This window comes from Macaca thibetana, chromosome 1, assembly GCF_024542745.1.
Source record: "Macaca thibetana thibetana isolate TM-01 chromosome 1, ASM2454274v1, whole genome shotgun sequence".
Lineage (NCBI taxonomy): Eukaryota > Metazoa > Chordata > Mammalia > Primates > Cercopithecidae > Macaca > Macaca thibetana.
The window spans coordinates 122,056,511-122,074,051 of record NC_065578.1 but is presented as its reverse complement, the minus strand read 5'-3'; the positions used below and the strand labels follow the sequence as shown (position 1 = coordinate 122,074,051).

General features: G+C 48.4%; 1 protein-coding gene, 2 non-coding genes and 1 pseudogene across 4 annotated transcripts; 3 read left to right on the top strand and 1 right to left on the bottom strand.

The window, feature by feature from the left end:
* Positions 1-971: 971 nt before the first annotated feature.
* Positions 972-1,623, bottom strand: LOC126952441 (protein FAM231D-like). Its single transcript, XM_050787097.1, is given in 1 exon segment — positions 972-1,623. A coding segment is annotated over 1 exon segment (645 nt). The 5' UTR covers positions 1,617-1,623.
* A 2,732-nt stretch (positions 1,624-4,355) lies between these two features.
* LOC126932418 (uncharacterized) lies at positions 4,356-5,201 on the top strand (annotated as a pseudogene). The gene has a single exon (XR_007718171.1). The product of XR_007718171.1 is annotated as an uncharacterized LOC126932418 (transcript).
* Positions 5,180-5,251, top strand: TRNAE-UUC (transfer RNA glutamic acid (anticodon UUC)). The gene has a single exon. It is a non-coding gene; the product is annotated as a tRNA-Glu (tRNA).
* A 2,746-nt stretch (positions 5,252-7,997) lies between these two features.
* On the top strand, positions 7,998-8,071 carry TRNAN-GUU (transfer RNA asparagine (anticodon GUU)). Its single transcript has one exon. It is a non-coding gene; the product is annotated as a tRNA-Asn (tRNA).
* Positions 8,072-17,541: the final 9,470 nt, after the last annotated feature.

Genomic DNA, 17,541 nt, shown 5'->3' with positions numbered 1-17,541 from the left:
CAGCCAGTGGTCTCTTATCAGGAGAAAGTTACTGAAATCAGTCTCTTGTCCAATCAAAGCTGTAGTTATGGCTTGTGTAGGGAGGGCTCAGTCAGTTTATGGTAATGGGTGAGCTGCAAGTGCTTCAGCATTGCTTATCTCAAGGCCAGTGCTTGCTTAGCTACAGAAAAAAAGAAAGAAGAAAAAAAACCCTGGCAGTTAGAACATAGTTTATTTTTTAAGTTGAGGGGTGCATGACTTAACCTTGCCTGGCATAGCCTTAGGTCTTGTTTATAATATAGTATCTTACTATGGTAAGGAGTCTGTTCTGTCAGTCTTATGATCTCTATTTTAACAATAATGCTGATCAGTTACGTCTAAACCACAAAAGGGAGAGAGAAGGTCAGACGGGTGTCTGATCTTCCAAATACTGGTCAGGAACTCAGTATTTAAGACTTCTCTGGGATCTCCTTGGCCAAGATGAGGTCTGTCCAGTTGGTTGGATGGCTTTGGATTTTAATTTTAGTTCTCAAAGCATTTAATTTGATGAGATTTTTTCTTTATTTTTAAAGCCTGTTATGTTCTATAGGAAATCTTTCTACTCAGGATAGTGAATGTATTCTTTTAATTTTATCTCTCTATAAGTTCCACAGTTTTACTTTTAATTTTTAAAATGATGACATCTAAAATTCTACTCCTAACCAAGACATTCTTGGGGGTTACCAAGGACAACTCCAAAAATCTTCCATAAGTGGTCAAAGAACTTACTGGGATCCTGGGCTGCAGGGCACAGTGGCTTTAGTGCACCTCTGCTTTTAAGACTATTCAGAAATTGCGTTTGTGAACCCATCAGGCTGTTTAAACATCAGCAACTTAGGGCTTGCACACAACATGCAGTTATGCAGCAGCTGTTTTCTGGATCTCGTGAATGCCTACATGCATACGTCCCCGGGAATTTTCTAAATTTGATCTCTTATGGTATTTCAAGTGGCTTAGTTGTCTCTTTCTTTTGCCTGCTGCCACACACATACCACCAAATCCTGCACTCCAAGCTTTTCCTTCTGCACCCTGGACTCCCAACCTCCAGTTAGACAATCCACATCTTCCCACAACTGCCTCAGGATCCTCCAGGTCACTGTGCCTCCTGCAGCAACCAGGCCAGGGGATATCTGGATTCCTATTACACTTCTGAGGAAGGTGGTTAGGGGGCGTGGAGGATGTGTGTGGGAGGGGTTGAGGTTGAGGGCAGGAGTATACTGTGGTCTTCTGTCTTCTACCTCATTGGCCCAGGTGCTGCTCTCCCTCCGGTTGTCTGCTTTCAGCCCTGTGTGGGAAATCAAGTCTGTGCCCTGATCTTCCTGACTCTCATTTTGTGAGTAACCTGAACGGATGAGCCATCGCTCTTGTCCCACACATTCTGTTCAAAAGGTGCCCTCCTCTCTACTTGCTTGGGGGCCTACCCACTGAGCTGTGGCACTCAGGCTGGGATGCCACCCAGTACAGAGGCTCTGCAGCCGTGCAGGGGTCTGACTGTTCCACACCAGCAGGATACAGGCCACAGGGCATGCTGTGGTGGAAAAGCATTCAGAGGTGTGGGCTGAAGGCCTCTCTTTCCACAGTCCCTTTGAAGACCCCATGGAAGTAGGCACCCCTTTGAGGAACAAGGTGGCCCAAGACCAAGCTTCACATGAAGGTGCTCGGGTCCCAGTAGGTCCTGTCTGTGCCTTGTATAGCCGACTGCTTCATGCATCTTACCCGGTTTCCCCTCTTCCACTACCCAAGCTCCTCCTCGACCCCCTTGCTCAGCTATCCTTAGGACAGCAAGATCCCCAGCACTTGGAAAAGCCCCAACTCCAGTGCTTGGGGAGGGAGTTGGGTTCAGGTCGTCTAACCACAGAAGAATACAGAACCTGAGGCAGGAGGGAATCCCTTCCCTTGCTGGGTCTCTTGGCACAGCCCATCCAGGGGTCTGGGTCAGGGTCCAGGTATCCTCTACCCTCCTTGAGGACCTGAGTTTTCAGGCCCCCCGGGTTGGTCAGCGTGGAGTCTTTCCCACTGTTCATCTGGGAACTGTAGGAATATCCTATGGGGCCCTCTCTTACTTATTAGAGACACCCGGGAAATACTCCAGCAGAAACTGGGTGCAGTGTACCAGATCACAGTAATAATAATTACAGGATTAGGCTAATCTTTGCCTACCAACAAGTCAAAAAGTATCCTTGAAAATCTTTGCCTACCAACAAGTCACAAAGTATCCTTGAAATGTTTTATATCTTTAACTTTTAAGTTTTGGTCTATAATGCGTCTCAAGTTACTTTTGTGTGTAGAGTGAGGGAGAATAACATCATTGGCCTCCCCTACCTCCATATGAAAGTCCATTAATTGAAACGGTTTGTTTTCTTCTATTGAACTGCTTTCATTGAAAACCCATTTATTGACTGTATAGCTATGGATCAGTTTCAGGTCTCTTAACTCAGTCCATTTATCTACTTGTCACTCCTGATGCCTTGTCTATAATAGCTTATGGTCAGCCTTAAAGTCAGATAGTACAAGTCTTTGTTCTTTTTCACACATTGCAATCAATTTTGAAATAGGTAATAACTCATAAAACCATCACACACATCAGGACATGCTGTCACTTCATCCCTTTCTGATATGGTTTGGCTGTGCCCTCACCCAAATCTCAACTTGAATTGTATCTCCCAGAATCCCCATGTGTTGTGGGAGGGACCTAGGAGGAGGTAATTGAATCGTGGGGGTAAGTCTTTCCCATGCTATTCTCCTCATAGTGAATAAGTCTCACTATCTGATGGGTTTATCAGGAGTTTCTGCTTTTGCTTCTCCCTCATCTTCTCTTGCTGCTGCCATGTAAGAAGTGCCTTTTGCCTCCCACTATGATTCTGAGGCATCCCCAGCCATGTGGAAATGTAAGTCCAATTAAACCTCTTTTTCTTCCCAGACTCTGGCATGTTTTTGTCAGCAGCGTGAAAACCGACAATACACTCTCATTTCAGAGTCAGACACATGCTCTCACTCACTAGACTGGTTGCTGACTTGTGACCGAAGATTCTGTATTGTACCCTCTGGGGACAATACATCTCCATTTGTCTGCGGGGAGGATGAACATGCAAAAAATCCACAACACTCAGCACAGAGTCTGGATTTAGTCCCATTAGTCTGAATGGGACTAATGCCCTTATAAAAGGGACCCCGGGGAGCTCTCTCGCCCTCTTTCTGCCCCCTGAGGATACAATGAGAAGGTGGCAGTGTACAGCCAGAAAAAAGAAAGTCCCTCACCATAACCCTACCATGTTGGCACCTTGATCTCGGACTTCCAACCTCCAGAACTGTGAGAAATAAATTTCTGTTGTGAATTAGCCACCCAGTTTATGGTACGTTATAGAAACCCGAACTAAGACAGAGATGGAATCCCATGGAGGGTCTCTAATTTGCTAAGCTGGTCATCAGGTGGGATGTTGTAAGTTAGAAACAGGAAGAGCTGACATTTTGTGCATATGAAAGAAGACAGTGGACAGGCCCATTGTCTTCGGCTTTGTCCGCCTCGGCAAACTGGAGACGGAAACTCGATTCACCTTCTCCAGCCACGGGAGGACCGGGAGGACCTCCAGAGGAGGTTAGGTCGACTTCATGGTAACTTTAGATCCTGAAACCTCACAGGATTTTTCTTGTCTTCCCTTTGATCTCTTTTCCGCCTACCCAACAGGACAGGACTTGCAGCCTTTCTTTCGCGTCAGCAAGGGATCCCTTCCGGACAGGACCGAAGTGAGCAGCTGGTTTCCCCTACGCTTCCTTCCGGGCCTGGGCGTCACAAGAGCTCAGGCTGACCTGAGACCTAACTCCCGGCGAGTGGGACCAGCAGGAGCCTGGAAGAATGCTCGCACCGGGGTGGAGATTGGGCGCTGGGGTTTGCGAACCGCAGTCAAACCCTCTTCCCTGAGCACCGCGCACCTGCCCCCGGAGGTGCTGAAGGAAGTGGCCCATAAAGCTTCTCTGCAACCGAAAGAAGCCTGAAGCTCCAGGAGGGGCGAGAGGAGACTCGTTGAGCGAACCCAGCCCTCTGCCTGGCTGGTCCTGGTCAACAGGCTCGGAAGAGGCCGATTTGGAGGACCTAAAGGTTTAGAATCTCATGATGTCAAGATGTTAAAGCCTAAATCCTAAGTTCTGACTGTGAGGGGGAGCGAGGGTGTCTTGAGCTGGATCGACCCTTGAGTCTTCACCTGGAGGGTCCTCTGCACAAGTTCAGAGAGCAGGACAACGCGCAGCAATGGTTCCCCACAGGGGGCAACTACACTCTCACACGCCTGTCCCATCCCCGCTGGGACACTAGGCCACGACTGGGGGAAGCGGGAGGGAGAATGTTAACCCCCTGGCATGTATCTAGTCAGCGGAGGCGACGGATGTTGCTAAACACCTTACAATCCACCGCGGGAGGGCCCCTCCCCCACCCCGAAGTAGCAATTCTGCGGAGGTGGAGAAACTCGGTTGTAGATCAATGCCCACGCACTTGCCCGATGGTAAATCACGAGTTGGTGACCAATTGGATTTTGGATCTGAGGAAAAAACTCCAGCGTCAGAGGGAACTCTGGAAGTTTTGCCCGGAGCAAACGGAAGGGTGGCGTTGCCATCGCCTAAAATGGGAAAATGGCAGGTGTCACAGGTTGCAGGGGAAGGTGGGAGACCAGGTGAGGGCCCCGGAGAGTTCCCGGAAAGAGTTTCCCATGCAGCCCGTCTCGGTTTCCGCATCCGTCTGATTCCTTATGATGTTGAGGGTGCCGGGGTCTGGGTCCTTTATGATGCAGAGGGTATCCCCGTCTCACCCCGGGCCCCTCCCCGCTCCCGCCTCCTCCTGGCAACCTGGTGCGCGGCTCCGGCCCTGGCGACCCGCGACCGTCTCGTCATTCGCTGCCGCCTCGCAAAGGCGCATCTCTAGGCCAGTGGTGAGCTGCGGCCGGGTTGCTGCAACTCGCTCCAGGACTCGGGACTCGTGGCCTTGGTGTCCCTCGCGGAGCCCTCGGTGTGTCGCCTGCGGGCTCTTTGTTTTGAAGAAAGTAGGGAGGGAAAGGCCTTGTGAGACGACTCCAGGAGCAAAGAGCGACCCTTACAAGGCCCACGTCCTCCCAGAGCACAGGGGAACTGTCGCCTCAGACGGAAGAAGGAAGAGAAAGCAGCCTCGTGTGTCTCCCTGGTGGTCTAGTGGCTAGGATTCGGCGCTTTCACCGCCGCGGCCCGGGTTCGATTCCCGGTCAGGGAATTGTTTTGTTTGCATTGGTCGCACTCCCACAGGAGTCTTTCTTTACTACGCTGTCAGCCAGCCTGCTCCAAGGGCCAGATGCAGAACAGTCTCCGCAGCGAGGGGCAAACCCCATCGAAGAAGGGCGAGTCCTGGTGGACCAGCTCTCACGTTTATCTCCGTGTCTGTCATCCGCTGAAGAGGTTTTAGAGAGCGCCTGAGCGTCTCGCTCAGGTGTACACAGCCGTGCAGAGGTGCCAGCCCCCGTGAAGTTGTACCCAATAAGGCCATCCTCTTTGCCGTCGCCGCCCCGGAGGCACCTATGGGGCTGAGCTGTGAATAACTGAGAGGCCAAACCAAGTCGTGTTGTTTGTGCGTGCCCTGGACATGGGCACGGGCCAGTCAGCTGAGCCTCCTCACCTCCCTTCGCAGCTAACGTGCTCGTTAGGCCGTCGGAAGAGGTGACTGGAGGCGATGCCCGCGAAGTTGGGAGTTGGGTGAGCGGCAGGTGAGGTCCTGGAGGGCGGTGCCGTTTGCTGATTGAGCGGCAGAGGGAGGCGATGTTCCCTGAGCCAACAAAGACAGCAGGTGGAGTAGGCACAAATGGAAAACTGTTGCGGGTGCCCTAAGCGGAAGGCAGGTGTAAAAATCAGCACTAGGACGTGGAAGCGATGGTACCACAGTCAAATCCCACAGTGTCTACACTCTACCAAGCACTTGCGCACGCTCCCCCTTTTCCATTCAGTACTCCCAAGAGGGGTTTGGAAAAACCCCGCGTCCACTGTAAGCTCAGGGGAGAGCGGGAGCCAGGGAGGTGAAGTGCACAAACTGGGCAGAGGCGTCGGGCAGAACCTTGGGGGTGACAGGGCGCGGTGGCTGTGGGGCGGGAGCCGCTGCTGAAAGGCGGCCTGGGTTGTGGTGTGGGGTGACTGTCGGTGGAATCTTTGGCGGAGAGTGGTTTGGAAGAATGGCGAGGGGAGGCAGTGGGGAGGGTGACCCTGAGCGTTCGGCCAGGGCGAGGAGGCTGTGCTGTCCCTGCAGGGCATGCGCTCAATCCCACTTACCTGGCAGAGTAGAGACTGTGGTCACGAAGGGGGTTCTCCCAGAATGAAGGTTCTTCATCGCACTCTAGAGTTGCTGATCCCTGTGATTTCCTCAATGTGGGAAACGGTGTTTGTGCTAGAAGAGGGTTGCCCTCTTTACCTAACATAACGGGGTTCAAGACTGACATCGCCTCACGCCTACCCAAAAACGTTTACGTGGCTTCCTCGTCTCTCTTTTTTTTCTGTCCTAAAGTCGCCTCATCCTCACATTCCCTCATTTTTTTCTTCCACACTCGAGAGAGTCTCTCTCTCTCATTAAAAGCTCCACCAAATATTTGAAATATCTCAACCAGAAAGACTCCAATAAATACCTTATTTCATTCGTGGAAGCTACAGACCAGCTAGGTTGAGAGTTGCTTGATATTTTCTGCTAAACAGTGAGGCATAGGGCACTTCGAAGGTTTCTCTTTGGGCCGTTGTTTGTGTGCTGTTGGGTTTCCTTCTTTTCCCCAGACAGTATGGCGCTGTGGGGCCAGCGGTAAACCCTGCTTTCTGGCTTTCTGGCTGCAGATAAAGGCCGCAACTGGTGCAGGAATGAAAAGCAAACCAAAAGACACGTGGGTTCGCCCCAGTGGGCCCAAGATAAAGTCTGACTGTACCAGGATTCGGATTAGAACAGACGTTGCTGCAGGCACAAGGCAGGGTACTAACCACTATAGAATCCCAACTGCCCATCGTTTTGCTTCCCCACCCCTCTTATTTATTTATGCATTTTCTTGAGAGACAGAATTTTGCTTCGTCGCCCAGGCTGGAGGGCACTGGCGCGATCTCGGCTCACTGCTACCTCCGCCTCTCAGGTTCAAGCGATTCTCCTGCCTCAGCCTCCCGAGTAGCTGGGACTACAAACCTGCGCCACCACACTCGGCTAATTTTTGTATTTTTAGTAGAGACGGGCTTTCACCATGTTGGCTGGTCTCGAACTCCTTACTTCAAGTGAGTGATCCACCCACCTCCTCCTCCCAAAGTGTTGGGATTACAGGCGTGAGCCACGGCGCCCGGTCCCCCGAAAATTTTTTTTTTTTCATGTAAAAACATTTATGCGATTTTACTTCTTTATTACTGGGCAGCTACAGGTTCTTGTGATTTTCTCTCTCGTATTCTCCTCTCCATTCTGATACATCTCCCATCTTCTCTGCATCCAGTCGGTGCCCTCTGACGGGCATCCTGGGCTGTCCCTTTGTCTCGTCCTGGTCTCCCCTGTTCACCTTTTCCCTTTTGACTCCCCTGCCTCTTTCCCGCTCCCGCCCCACCGACTCCATCTACTGAAGCCGAGTTGAGTGAGACGAGAGCAAGCGGAGCAGATGATTGCCTGAAGGCGGCGCAAAAAAACAGAAAGAGCTACCAGGAGAGCCGTCGGGGCGTTCAGCTTCCCTTAGGCCTTACTAGGCTCAGGGTGGGGTCGCAGATCCAGGCATTTCCAGATGCACTGGCTTCTGAAGCAGGCGAGGGTCAACGCAGGGTGAAGGCCATTCGGCCGCTCTTCTGGTTTCAGAGTCACGCAATGCAAGCGTTTCTAACGTGCAACAACACGATTAGTCGACTCAGCCTCTCCGGTTTTCCGAAACTTTGTAGTCTGCACACTTGTCCTGCAGAAAGCGAATGGCAACCCCTAGAGGTTAGTGATTGCTTAATCTATGTTGACATAAAAACGAACAATCGAGGTTGTCTCTGTGGCGCAATCGGTTAGCGCGTTCGGCTGTTAACCGGAAAGTTGGTGGTTCGAGCCCACCCAGGGACGTTTTAAATGTTGGTAGTTGCGGTCAGGTGCGGTGGCTCACGCTGATTAATCCCAACAGTTTGAGAGGCCGACATAGCGGAAGCCTCGCCTGAGCTCAGAAGTTCAAGACCAGGGAGAATTCCATCTCATTAAAAAAAAAAAAAAAATTGCAGTTATTTCTCCTCAGGCCTATGACTGTATTTAAAAGCGAGAGACTGTTCCCTTGTGTCTTGTGCATCCCATAAGGGCACAAAGCAGAAGGTCCCTCTCCGAGCCTCCTAGAAAATAAGATCCCTCCAGAACAAACTAGGTTGTATGTATGGGAACCTGAAAGTATACGAAGAAAGAAACTTCAAAAATTCTGCCTTGCTTTCCACAAAAATTAACCCATCACAGTCTGCCTTCAAGTGGTGTCATACCTCTTCACATTACTCCTCTCTGCATTTATGCTATTGTCATGCATTTTACTTTACACGTGTTATAAACCTTACAATCCATCTTTATTACTTTTATTTAAAGAGTCAGATGTGTTTTTGGGGTTTTTTTTTTTTTTTTGATGTTTTTAAGACTAGTCTCGCTCTATTGGACAGGCTGGAGTGCAGTGGCACAATCTTGGCTCACTGCAACCTCTGCTTCCCGGGTTCAAGCGATTCTCCTCACTCAGACTCCTGAGTAGCAGAGATTACAGGCATGAGCCACCACACGCGACTAATTTTTGTAATTTTAGTAGAGAGGGGGGTTCACCATATTGGCCAAGCTGGTCTCAAACTCCTGACCTCAAGTGATCCGCCTGCCTCGGCCTCCCAAAGTGCTGGGATTACAGGCATGAGCCACCATGCCTGGCTAAAGAGTCAGATGTTAAAATTATAGATTTGCCTATGTAGATGTCATTTCTAGTGGTTTTTCTTTTCTTTTCTTTCTTTTTTTTTTGTACATCCAGATTTTCATCTGGTGTCAGTTTCGTTCTACCTGGAGGACTCTTTTAATTTTTTTTTTTTTTTTGTGGTGTAGGCTGGTGGTAGTGAATTTTCAGCTTTCGTAGAATTTGACATTGACATTTTCCCCTCAGTGCTTTTAAGATGTTGCTCCACTGCCTTCTCACTTGAATGACTTTCAATGATATAATCTTTCTGGTTTTTGTAAGTACTATGACTTTTTCTTCTGATTTTGAGATTTTTTTTCAATAAATTTGAGCAATTCATTTATGAAGTGCCTACTAAATATGGTTTTCTTCAGGTTTCTTGTGCTTGGGGTTTATTCACCTCCTTGGATAAGTAGGTTAACAATTTTCACTATGATTGAAAAATGTCATTGTTTCTTAAATACATTTTTCTTCTTCCCCAGTCTTTTTGGGAACTACAATTACTTGTCTATTAGGTGTCTTAAACTTGCACTATCATTCACTGATGCTCTGTTCATTAAAAAAACAAAAAATTGTTACCATGAGTTGTATTTTAGATATTTCAATCATTCGAGAATTTGTGTTTCTTTTTTTTTTCTTTTTTTATTTTTTTGAGACAGAGTCTCACTCTGTCGCCCAGGCTGGAGTGCAGTGGCATGATCTTGGCTCACTGCAAGCTCCACCTCCCGGGTCCACGCCATTCTCCTGTCTCAGCCTCCTGAGTAGCTGGGACTACAGGTGCCCGCCATGAGGCCTGGCTAATTTTTTCTATTTTTTTGTAGAGACGGGGTTTCACTGTGTTAGCCAGGTTGGTTTCGATCTCCTGAACTTGTGATCCACCTACCTCGGCCTCCCAAAGTGCTGGGATTACAGGCATGAGCCACTGCACCTGGAGGCTTTGTGTTTCTTAATCTTTTTTTCTGCAGTGTCTAATCTGCTGTTAATTGCTTCCAGTTAATTTATTATCTCAAATGTTGTAGTTTTTAATCTCCAAAGTTAGATTCTGACCATTTTTATATGTTTGATGACTCTGCTTAATTCTTTGGACCCATAGAATATTGTCATAATTATCATAACTGTTTTAAAGTCCTCTGTGTTCTTTTTTTTTTTTTTTTTTTTTTTTTTTGAGACGGAGTCTCTTGTTGCCTAGGCTGGAGTGTAATGGCACGATCTCAGCTCACCGCAACATCTGCCTCCTGGGTTCAAGCAATTCTCCTGCCTCAGCCTCCCGAGTAGCTAGGATTATAGGCATGCACCGCCATGCCCAGCTAATTTTTGTATTTTTACTGGAGAAGGGCTTTCACCATGTTGACCAGGCTGGTCTCGAACTCCTCACTTCAGGTGATCCACCTACCTCAGCCTCCTAGAGTGCTGGGATTACAGGCATGAGCCACTGCGCCTGGCTGTCCTCTCTGTTAATTCTAACATCATGTTAGGTCTGGTTCAATTTTGATTAACTGATTATTTCTCCTCTTTATGGGTCATCATTTCCTGGCTTTTTGCCTATTTGGTATTCTTTAATTGGACGCAGGACATTGTGAAGTTTACCTTTTTGCATGCTAGCTATTTTTAAATTCCTTTTTTTCCCTTGCCAGCAGGAAGTTATATTTTATAATTCCTATAAATCGTCTTGAATTTTTTCTGGGGTGCACTTAAGTGACCTGTAAACAGTTGGATCCTTTTGGATCTTGCTTTTATGAACTTTTACGTGGTTCAGGAGTAGTGCTCAGTCTGGGGCTGATTATATCCCGTTACGAAAGCATCATGAATTGTGAATAATTCCAGTCTGACTGGTGCGAACAGATACTGTTTTCTGCACTGTGTGAGTACCAGACGCCATTCCATGGATGCCATTCTTGGATGTTTCTTTCCCTGGTACTAGTCAGCTACTCTTTTCACAATCATGCACTGACTAGTGCTCTGCTGAATACTGGTGGCAGAACCTGTACATATGCCCAGATTCTCTCTCTGCTTAGTTATCTTCTCACTGGATCTTTGTCCTATGAACTCTGTCTTGCTCTCCCCAGACACTTAGCTTCACTTCCTCAATTCAGGGAGTCTGCCACCGATCCTTTCCTTTGTGCCTAGCCTGGAAACAATTCTGCACCAGGCTGGCATTCCCTTCCATCCCACATGCAACTGGGGATTCAGTGTAACTGAAAACATTTGGGCCATTACATTCAGTTTGAACCAGTTGATTTGCATGTCTGTAAAGGAGTTTGGAAGATGAACCCTAGGGCTAATGTGAATGGTGGACAAAATCAGATCTAGAAGTACTGAATGTATCATAAGCTAAGGAGAATTTTTTAAACTAACAGCATTAGTGATTCAGGTGGAATTTCTTCCTCTTCCCTAGGTTCAGTTTCTGGCGAAAGCATGTAGTTTGTTTTGTTTTGTTTTGTTTTCTCACTGTCAACATAACCTCATTTGTTGCATCTGTTGAAATGTTTATTATTCACTTGGTGAGTCTGGTCTACATAGAGATTCAGCATCCAGGAGCAGGGCCACTGTGAGCCTGTCAGTCAAGGAAATGTGGGAAAGAAAAATCCCATTGGGGTTTATTTATTTGTTTGTTTGTTTATTTATTTATTTATTTGTAGAGGAGTCTCACTCTGTCGCTCAGGCTGGAGTGCAGTGGTGTGATCTCTGCTCACTGCAACCTTGGCTAATTGCAACCCCGGCTCACTGCAACCCCCGCCTCCCAGGCTCAAGCGATTCTCCTGCCTCAGCCTCCCCAGTAGCTGGGATTACAGGCACCCGCCACCACGCCCAGCTAATTTTTGTATTTTTAATAGAGATGGGCTTTCACCATGTTGGCCTGGCTGGTGTCAAACTCTTGACCTCAGATGATCCACCCACCTCCATCTCCCAAAATGCTGGGATTACAGGCATGAGCTGCAGAGCCTGGCCTAAAAATATTACTTTTGCAAGGCACAGTACAGGTCCCGGAAGGCTCTCACCTACTTTCCCACCCTTTCCCAACCTTGTCTCCTGCTTTTGCCTTCTATTCTCCTTGACAGGTCTGGGGTCACTGCATCCAGGGCTTGCTTTGCCTTCTATTCTCTGGAGGGAGCACTTAGGCATTTGAGTGCCAGACTGCTGCTTGGAACCACTGAGTGGCCAGCACTGGTGTAGCTGCAGACCAAGGCGTCTGAATCCTCAGGGATCTGCCCTTTACCCAGGTCAAAGGTCCAAGGGCTCTCCTCACAGCTTTCTGCCAGCCCGCTCCAGATATACACATCTTCCTGGAGGTTCAGTATCTGCCCAAGAGCCAGCACAAATGTCATGGATCAACCATGACTTTATGATTTTTTTGTCCGGACTTCATGGATCCAGCAGGAGTATAGACGAATGTGAAAAGGTTACTAGTTCTAAAGGTTATAAACCCATAGAAACACACCAGAACTTACCTCCCACTCTGGAAGGTGAATGGTGTGGGCTGGAGGGGTTGTTGCTGCCCTTCAGGCCAAGCACTAATTACTCCAGTATCACAACCCTGCCCTCAAGGCAGATATGTTGATGAGGAGACAATGTATTACCATTACGCTTGTAATCCCAGTGCTCTGTGAGGCTGAAGTGGGTGGATCACCTGAGGTACGGAGTTCGAGACCAGCCTGATCAACATGGGGAAACTCTCGTCTCTCCTAAAAATACAAAAGTTAGCCGAGCATGTTGTGCACACCTGTAATCCCAGCTGCTCGGGAGGCTGAGGCAGGAGAATCACTTCAACCTGGGAGATGGAGGTTGCAGTGAGCCGACATGGCACCACTGTACTTCAGCCTGGGCAACAGCGAGATTCCATCTCAAACAACAACAACGAGAACAACAAAAAACAACAAGACAAAAGAAAAAACATATCTATCTATCTATCTATCTGTCTATCTATCTATCTATCTATCTATCTATCTATCTATCTATCTCTATCTATATCTGTTCTTATTTGGTGTGAATATGGAATATTGACTCCATATCCTTGGCTTGAGATCCAGATGCAGCTTCTGATTGGTTTTCTCAGGCAAATCAACCTGTTCCACATCTGTGCTCCGAGACGGAGGGCAGCCAAGCAGGACCCCCAGGAAATAACTCTTGAGTTTTCAGAGATGTAATCACATTGTCAGCCCATGGAGAAATTCCGGCATTAGAAGAGAATGAAGAAAACTTTGTGAGATTTCCTGATCTAAAACTTCACATTGTTGTGTCGCCCTCAACCTCCCTTGCTGAAATGACTGCCGGGTGGCAAATGTGCCCTTCCCTCCTCACCACTCTGACTAACAGGACAAGGAATGAGGTTCGCTGTGAGCAGGTTTGTTGATTAGCAATGGCATTCCTTTCATGTTTCTTTAGAATCACCTACGTATTTCCAACATTCAGGAAAGCAAGGGTGTTGTCGCCCGATTTCAAACTGGGGACCTTTCACATGTGAGGCGAACATGTCATCACTCCACTACACAAACCCCTCCCAGCTCCTGGCACAAGACACATTCCTGAAAATGTTAGCGTCTACTGTTTTTAACTATTAGAGTTTCCAATATAAGAAATTCGACTGCTTTTCAAAATTTGAGTGAAAAGATGCCAGGAATCACAATCCCTCAGGCAGACAGGCTGAACCCTCATTTATAGTTCCACGCCTAGCCCCGAAGCCAAGACCCTAGGGACCCCCAATCTGGCTTCGGCATGCCGCATCTCATGCAGGGTTTCCAGGAACTGAGTGCCCGTGTTTGGCAGATTTCCCGGCTGACTCTCTCTGGCTCCCAGAAGCTTCAGGAGCTGGTGGGTTTTGAGCGTTGGAGCCCTGAATGCTCCGTGCCACACAGGAGTGTGGACCCGCCCCTGCAGGGCTGCTGACTGCGCCTCGGGGGCCTTTTCCCTGGTGCTGGCCATCAGGGCTCTTGGCTCTTGACAGGAGAGCATGCTTCAGGTCCTTCCAGGAACCATAGGACCCTCCCTGCCTGCCCTTCTCTCAGGCCGAGGGGTCTGACCCACAGGCTTTTCCTTGCCAGCCCTTTGGCCTCAGCACTTCGAAGTCTTCCAAAGGGGATCCTTCACTGCCACTCTCGCTTAGTCTGTTCGACTCAGTTTAGGCTGTATTTATTCGCACATTGAAGTTTTAGCAGGTACTGTAGCAAAGCCTGTGTCTCAAGGCATTTGACTGTTTGAAAATATAGAACATCCAACCCAGGCCAAACTGTGCTTCTTGGCCTGCATTGAATTGGTTGGAAGAGCAGGCCACAAGTTTTATAGAACACAAGGGTTTCAGAGCCATCACCAGTGAAGGACATAGGAGCAGCCTATTCAGATTTCATGATCACAGGATCTCCACCTCCATCCTGAGATTTTTTTTTAAGGGCAGTTTTATTGCATTCTTTCATAATCCTTGAAACTTTTTATTTGCCTTTTTGATGTTCCTGCTCAACAGGTCTTGAAGTGAATTGTAACAAAGAGGTAAGGGCAGTTTTCAGAGAAACGCAGTGTCTGTGAAGTTTTCAAGTTTGTCTCACAGCAAAAGGTCAGCAGGCAGAATTTCCTTTTGCTGAAAGATGTTAATGTTGTTCCTAAGGTGTTCTTTAGACATGAGTGTAGAAACAAATTTGGGGAAGAAAGTGCCATTTTCTCCAGCAGTTGCTTTTCTTACTGCAGCGGTTACCATGTTTCCTTCACATCACATCCGAGGTTCGAATGCTCCCACGCTGGGGAAAGTGACTGAATGTTCGCTGGATGCCAGGCTGCAGTGTCCAGCTTTGTTCTGCTTTGGCTCAGACTGGAGACTGGAACTGGACTGGACTGTGTCTCCCTCACTAGAGACTGGGAGCCCAGTTCCAGATGAGGCAGGCATCATGGGAACTTTTGATTAGGCAATTTTGTGGCATCTTTTTCTGCTTTCTTCCCTCTGAAATCTCTTTCTCTCCCTCTCCACTGACCCGGAAGAGAGGATTCACTGTCTTTCTGACTCAGAACATTTTGGGGTCCTTCCTGGACAGAAAAAAAAAGGCAATTGCCCTTTACCCTACAGGAGCAGAAAGGGCTGCAGGTATCTGGAGACCCACAAACTCACTTCGTGGGCCACTGAGTATCTGTGCCCTGTGGGATCCTGTCATACCCAAAAGTGTGCGGCTTGAAGCTTCTCTGCCGACTGAACAGGAAGTGTGGGGTTCCTGACTCTTCCAGAGGAGCCACACAGAGAGGTCTTAGCATGTCTCTGGACCTTGAGCAGAGGCCAGAAAGAGGCTTGAAGGTGAGGGCAGAGCCAAGAAAGGGTGGAAAGACAGGCCAACCCACTCTCCCAAGGGTACCTTCTTCAGGACAGTCATTCAGTGATCAGGAAAGGAGAGGATTGTGTAGAGCAACATCTTTACTTCAAAACACGAATTCCCGCCTAGATGTGGAATCCGAGTAAAATATTGGCATTAAAAAGAACTCTGGTTGGCTGGACAAGGTGGCTCATGCCTGTAGTCCCCCTACTTTGGGAAGCCTAGGCAGGCTGATCCCTTGAGCTCAGGACTTTGAGACCATTGTCGGTAAAATGGCAATACCCTGTCTCCGTGGTGGTGCCCCTGTGGTCCTAGCCACTCCAGAGGCTGAGGTGGGAGAATCACTTGAGCCCAGGGGTTTTGAGACAGCACTGAGCCATGATCACGCTACTGCACTCCAGCCTGGGTGACAGAGCAAGACCTTACCTTAAAACATACAAAAACCTGCGATTTGTTTTCTCTGTGTATTGCAAGGATGAGAACAAAAGAGTTCCAACTAAGAAGGAAACAGTGCAGATGTGAAAGGTTTTAGGGGAAACCTGTGGTGTTCTGTCAGGGACTACGGGCCTTGCTTAAAAGAAATTTCCTCCAGGCTGTCTGGTTTCCTGCATGTCTCTCAGGCCTGCTGTTGGTGGTCCCAGGGGCTGAGCGCTTAGCCCCTTCCCAGCTTGGGTGCTTCCCCTTTTGCCATCTCCCAGCATCCTGGTCCACTCCCATGGCTCCTGTGGCCATCTCTCCACAGCCATGCTGTCACCTCGAAATGGGGCATCTCTAGATTGGTTTTTTTCATTAAACTGGGATATGAATACATTTATTAGGATGCTCACAAAATAAATGACACATGAATTAGCACTCCCCTCATGTGATAAAGAATACACATGACCCACACTGTGGCAGGAAACAGGGGTAAGGGCTATCAGAGCTGGGACTAAGTGTCCACTGAAGAAATCTCGATTCATCAGAAAGAGGTTGTTTCCTCGGATTCCATCATTTCTGCTGTCGCTACCAGCCAGGTCTCCACAATCTTTCAGAATCCTTCATTCCAGCACCAGTTCATGTTCTTTGCCCTTGCCACTCCCGACTCTTTCAAGACCTGAGTCCACTGACCCATGTCTCACTCACCCGCCTCTGAAATCTTGCATCACATCTGTTTGGTATGTTGCTGCCCGGCCGCCATCAGCGGCACAATTGTCAGGTGGAGGAAGAACATACAACATCTTACAAAAGCAAACAACAGGGCTACATTAGTAAATGACACTTGGACATAAATGAAACAACCTCACAGAAGACATGCTTCCTCCCAATATGATCCATAGTCCCCTAGAAGCAAAGGAAACCCCTCGATCATTTTAACATGTATGAATGATTCTGTATGCCAGGCACAGGGGTATATAGTGGGTGGTGTTTACTTCCATTGTACCCTGCACACAGTCGAAAGTTAGTGACTGGAAGCTAGAACCAGGTCCGTATCCCTGCTCCCATCAGGTTCTCCTGGCCCTTCTTGCCTTTGATGGTGCCACCACTGTACTTCTTCTGTTCTGAACATTTCTTCATTTTTCAATGGAGAGGATAAGAGGAGAAGGATGGCAGAGAGAGGGTGGGCAGGGAGAAGTGGGAAAACAACCTGTAAAACAGAACAAAAACTGTACAAAACCCCAGAAACCAGACTTAGTACTATAATATAACAATAGAAAGCAGCTGAAAATAACCTCAGGGGGAGGAGTCAGCAGAGATTGTGCAGCAGAGGCCACCGGTTTAGACGCCACAGGTTTAGACGCCACAGGTTTAGACTAGGAGCCTTTCAATGGAGTGCTGAATGGACTGAATCAGCCTTCTTTGATGGTGACAGAACAGGTGATGACAGGACTGGAGACCCCACAGGCCCGCCCCAGGGCCTGCCTGGAGTGCACAAACATTCCAGGCAGACCCAGCACATTCTCGTCTTCACACAGTAGTGGGAGGTGCAGAATGTTCTCTAGCAGCGTGGTGTCTGCAGCCACCACAGTGAACTCACAGATGCCTCTGTTGAGGGTTTTAATGGCCTCATTGGCTCCTGTCTGAAGCTGCTTGCGATTCCAGTGGCTCCGCACTCCTCAGGGAGCACAGCAGACTTCAGAGCGTCTAGATCAGTTTTGACTTGTGCATTTGGCAGCCTTCGTGAGCACTGCGGGTAGGTTCACCTTTTGGAGAAACCTTCGGAAGGCAACAGGAATGAAAAACGCTTGCTGGCACTTCCCTGGTGGCCTAGTGGCTAGGATTCGGTTCAGTGCCGCGACCCGGGTTCGATTCCCGGTCATGGAATATGTGTTTTGTAAGGTCTCCAAAAAGCAGGCAATCTTCCC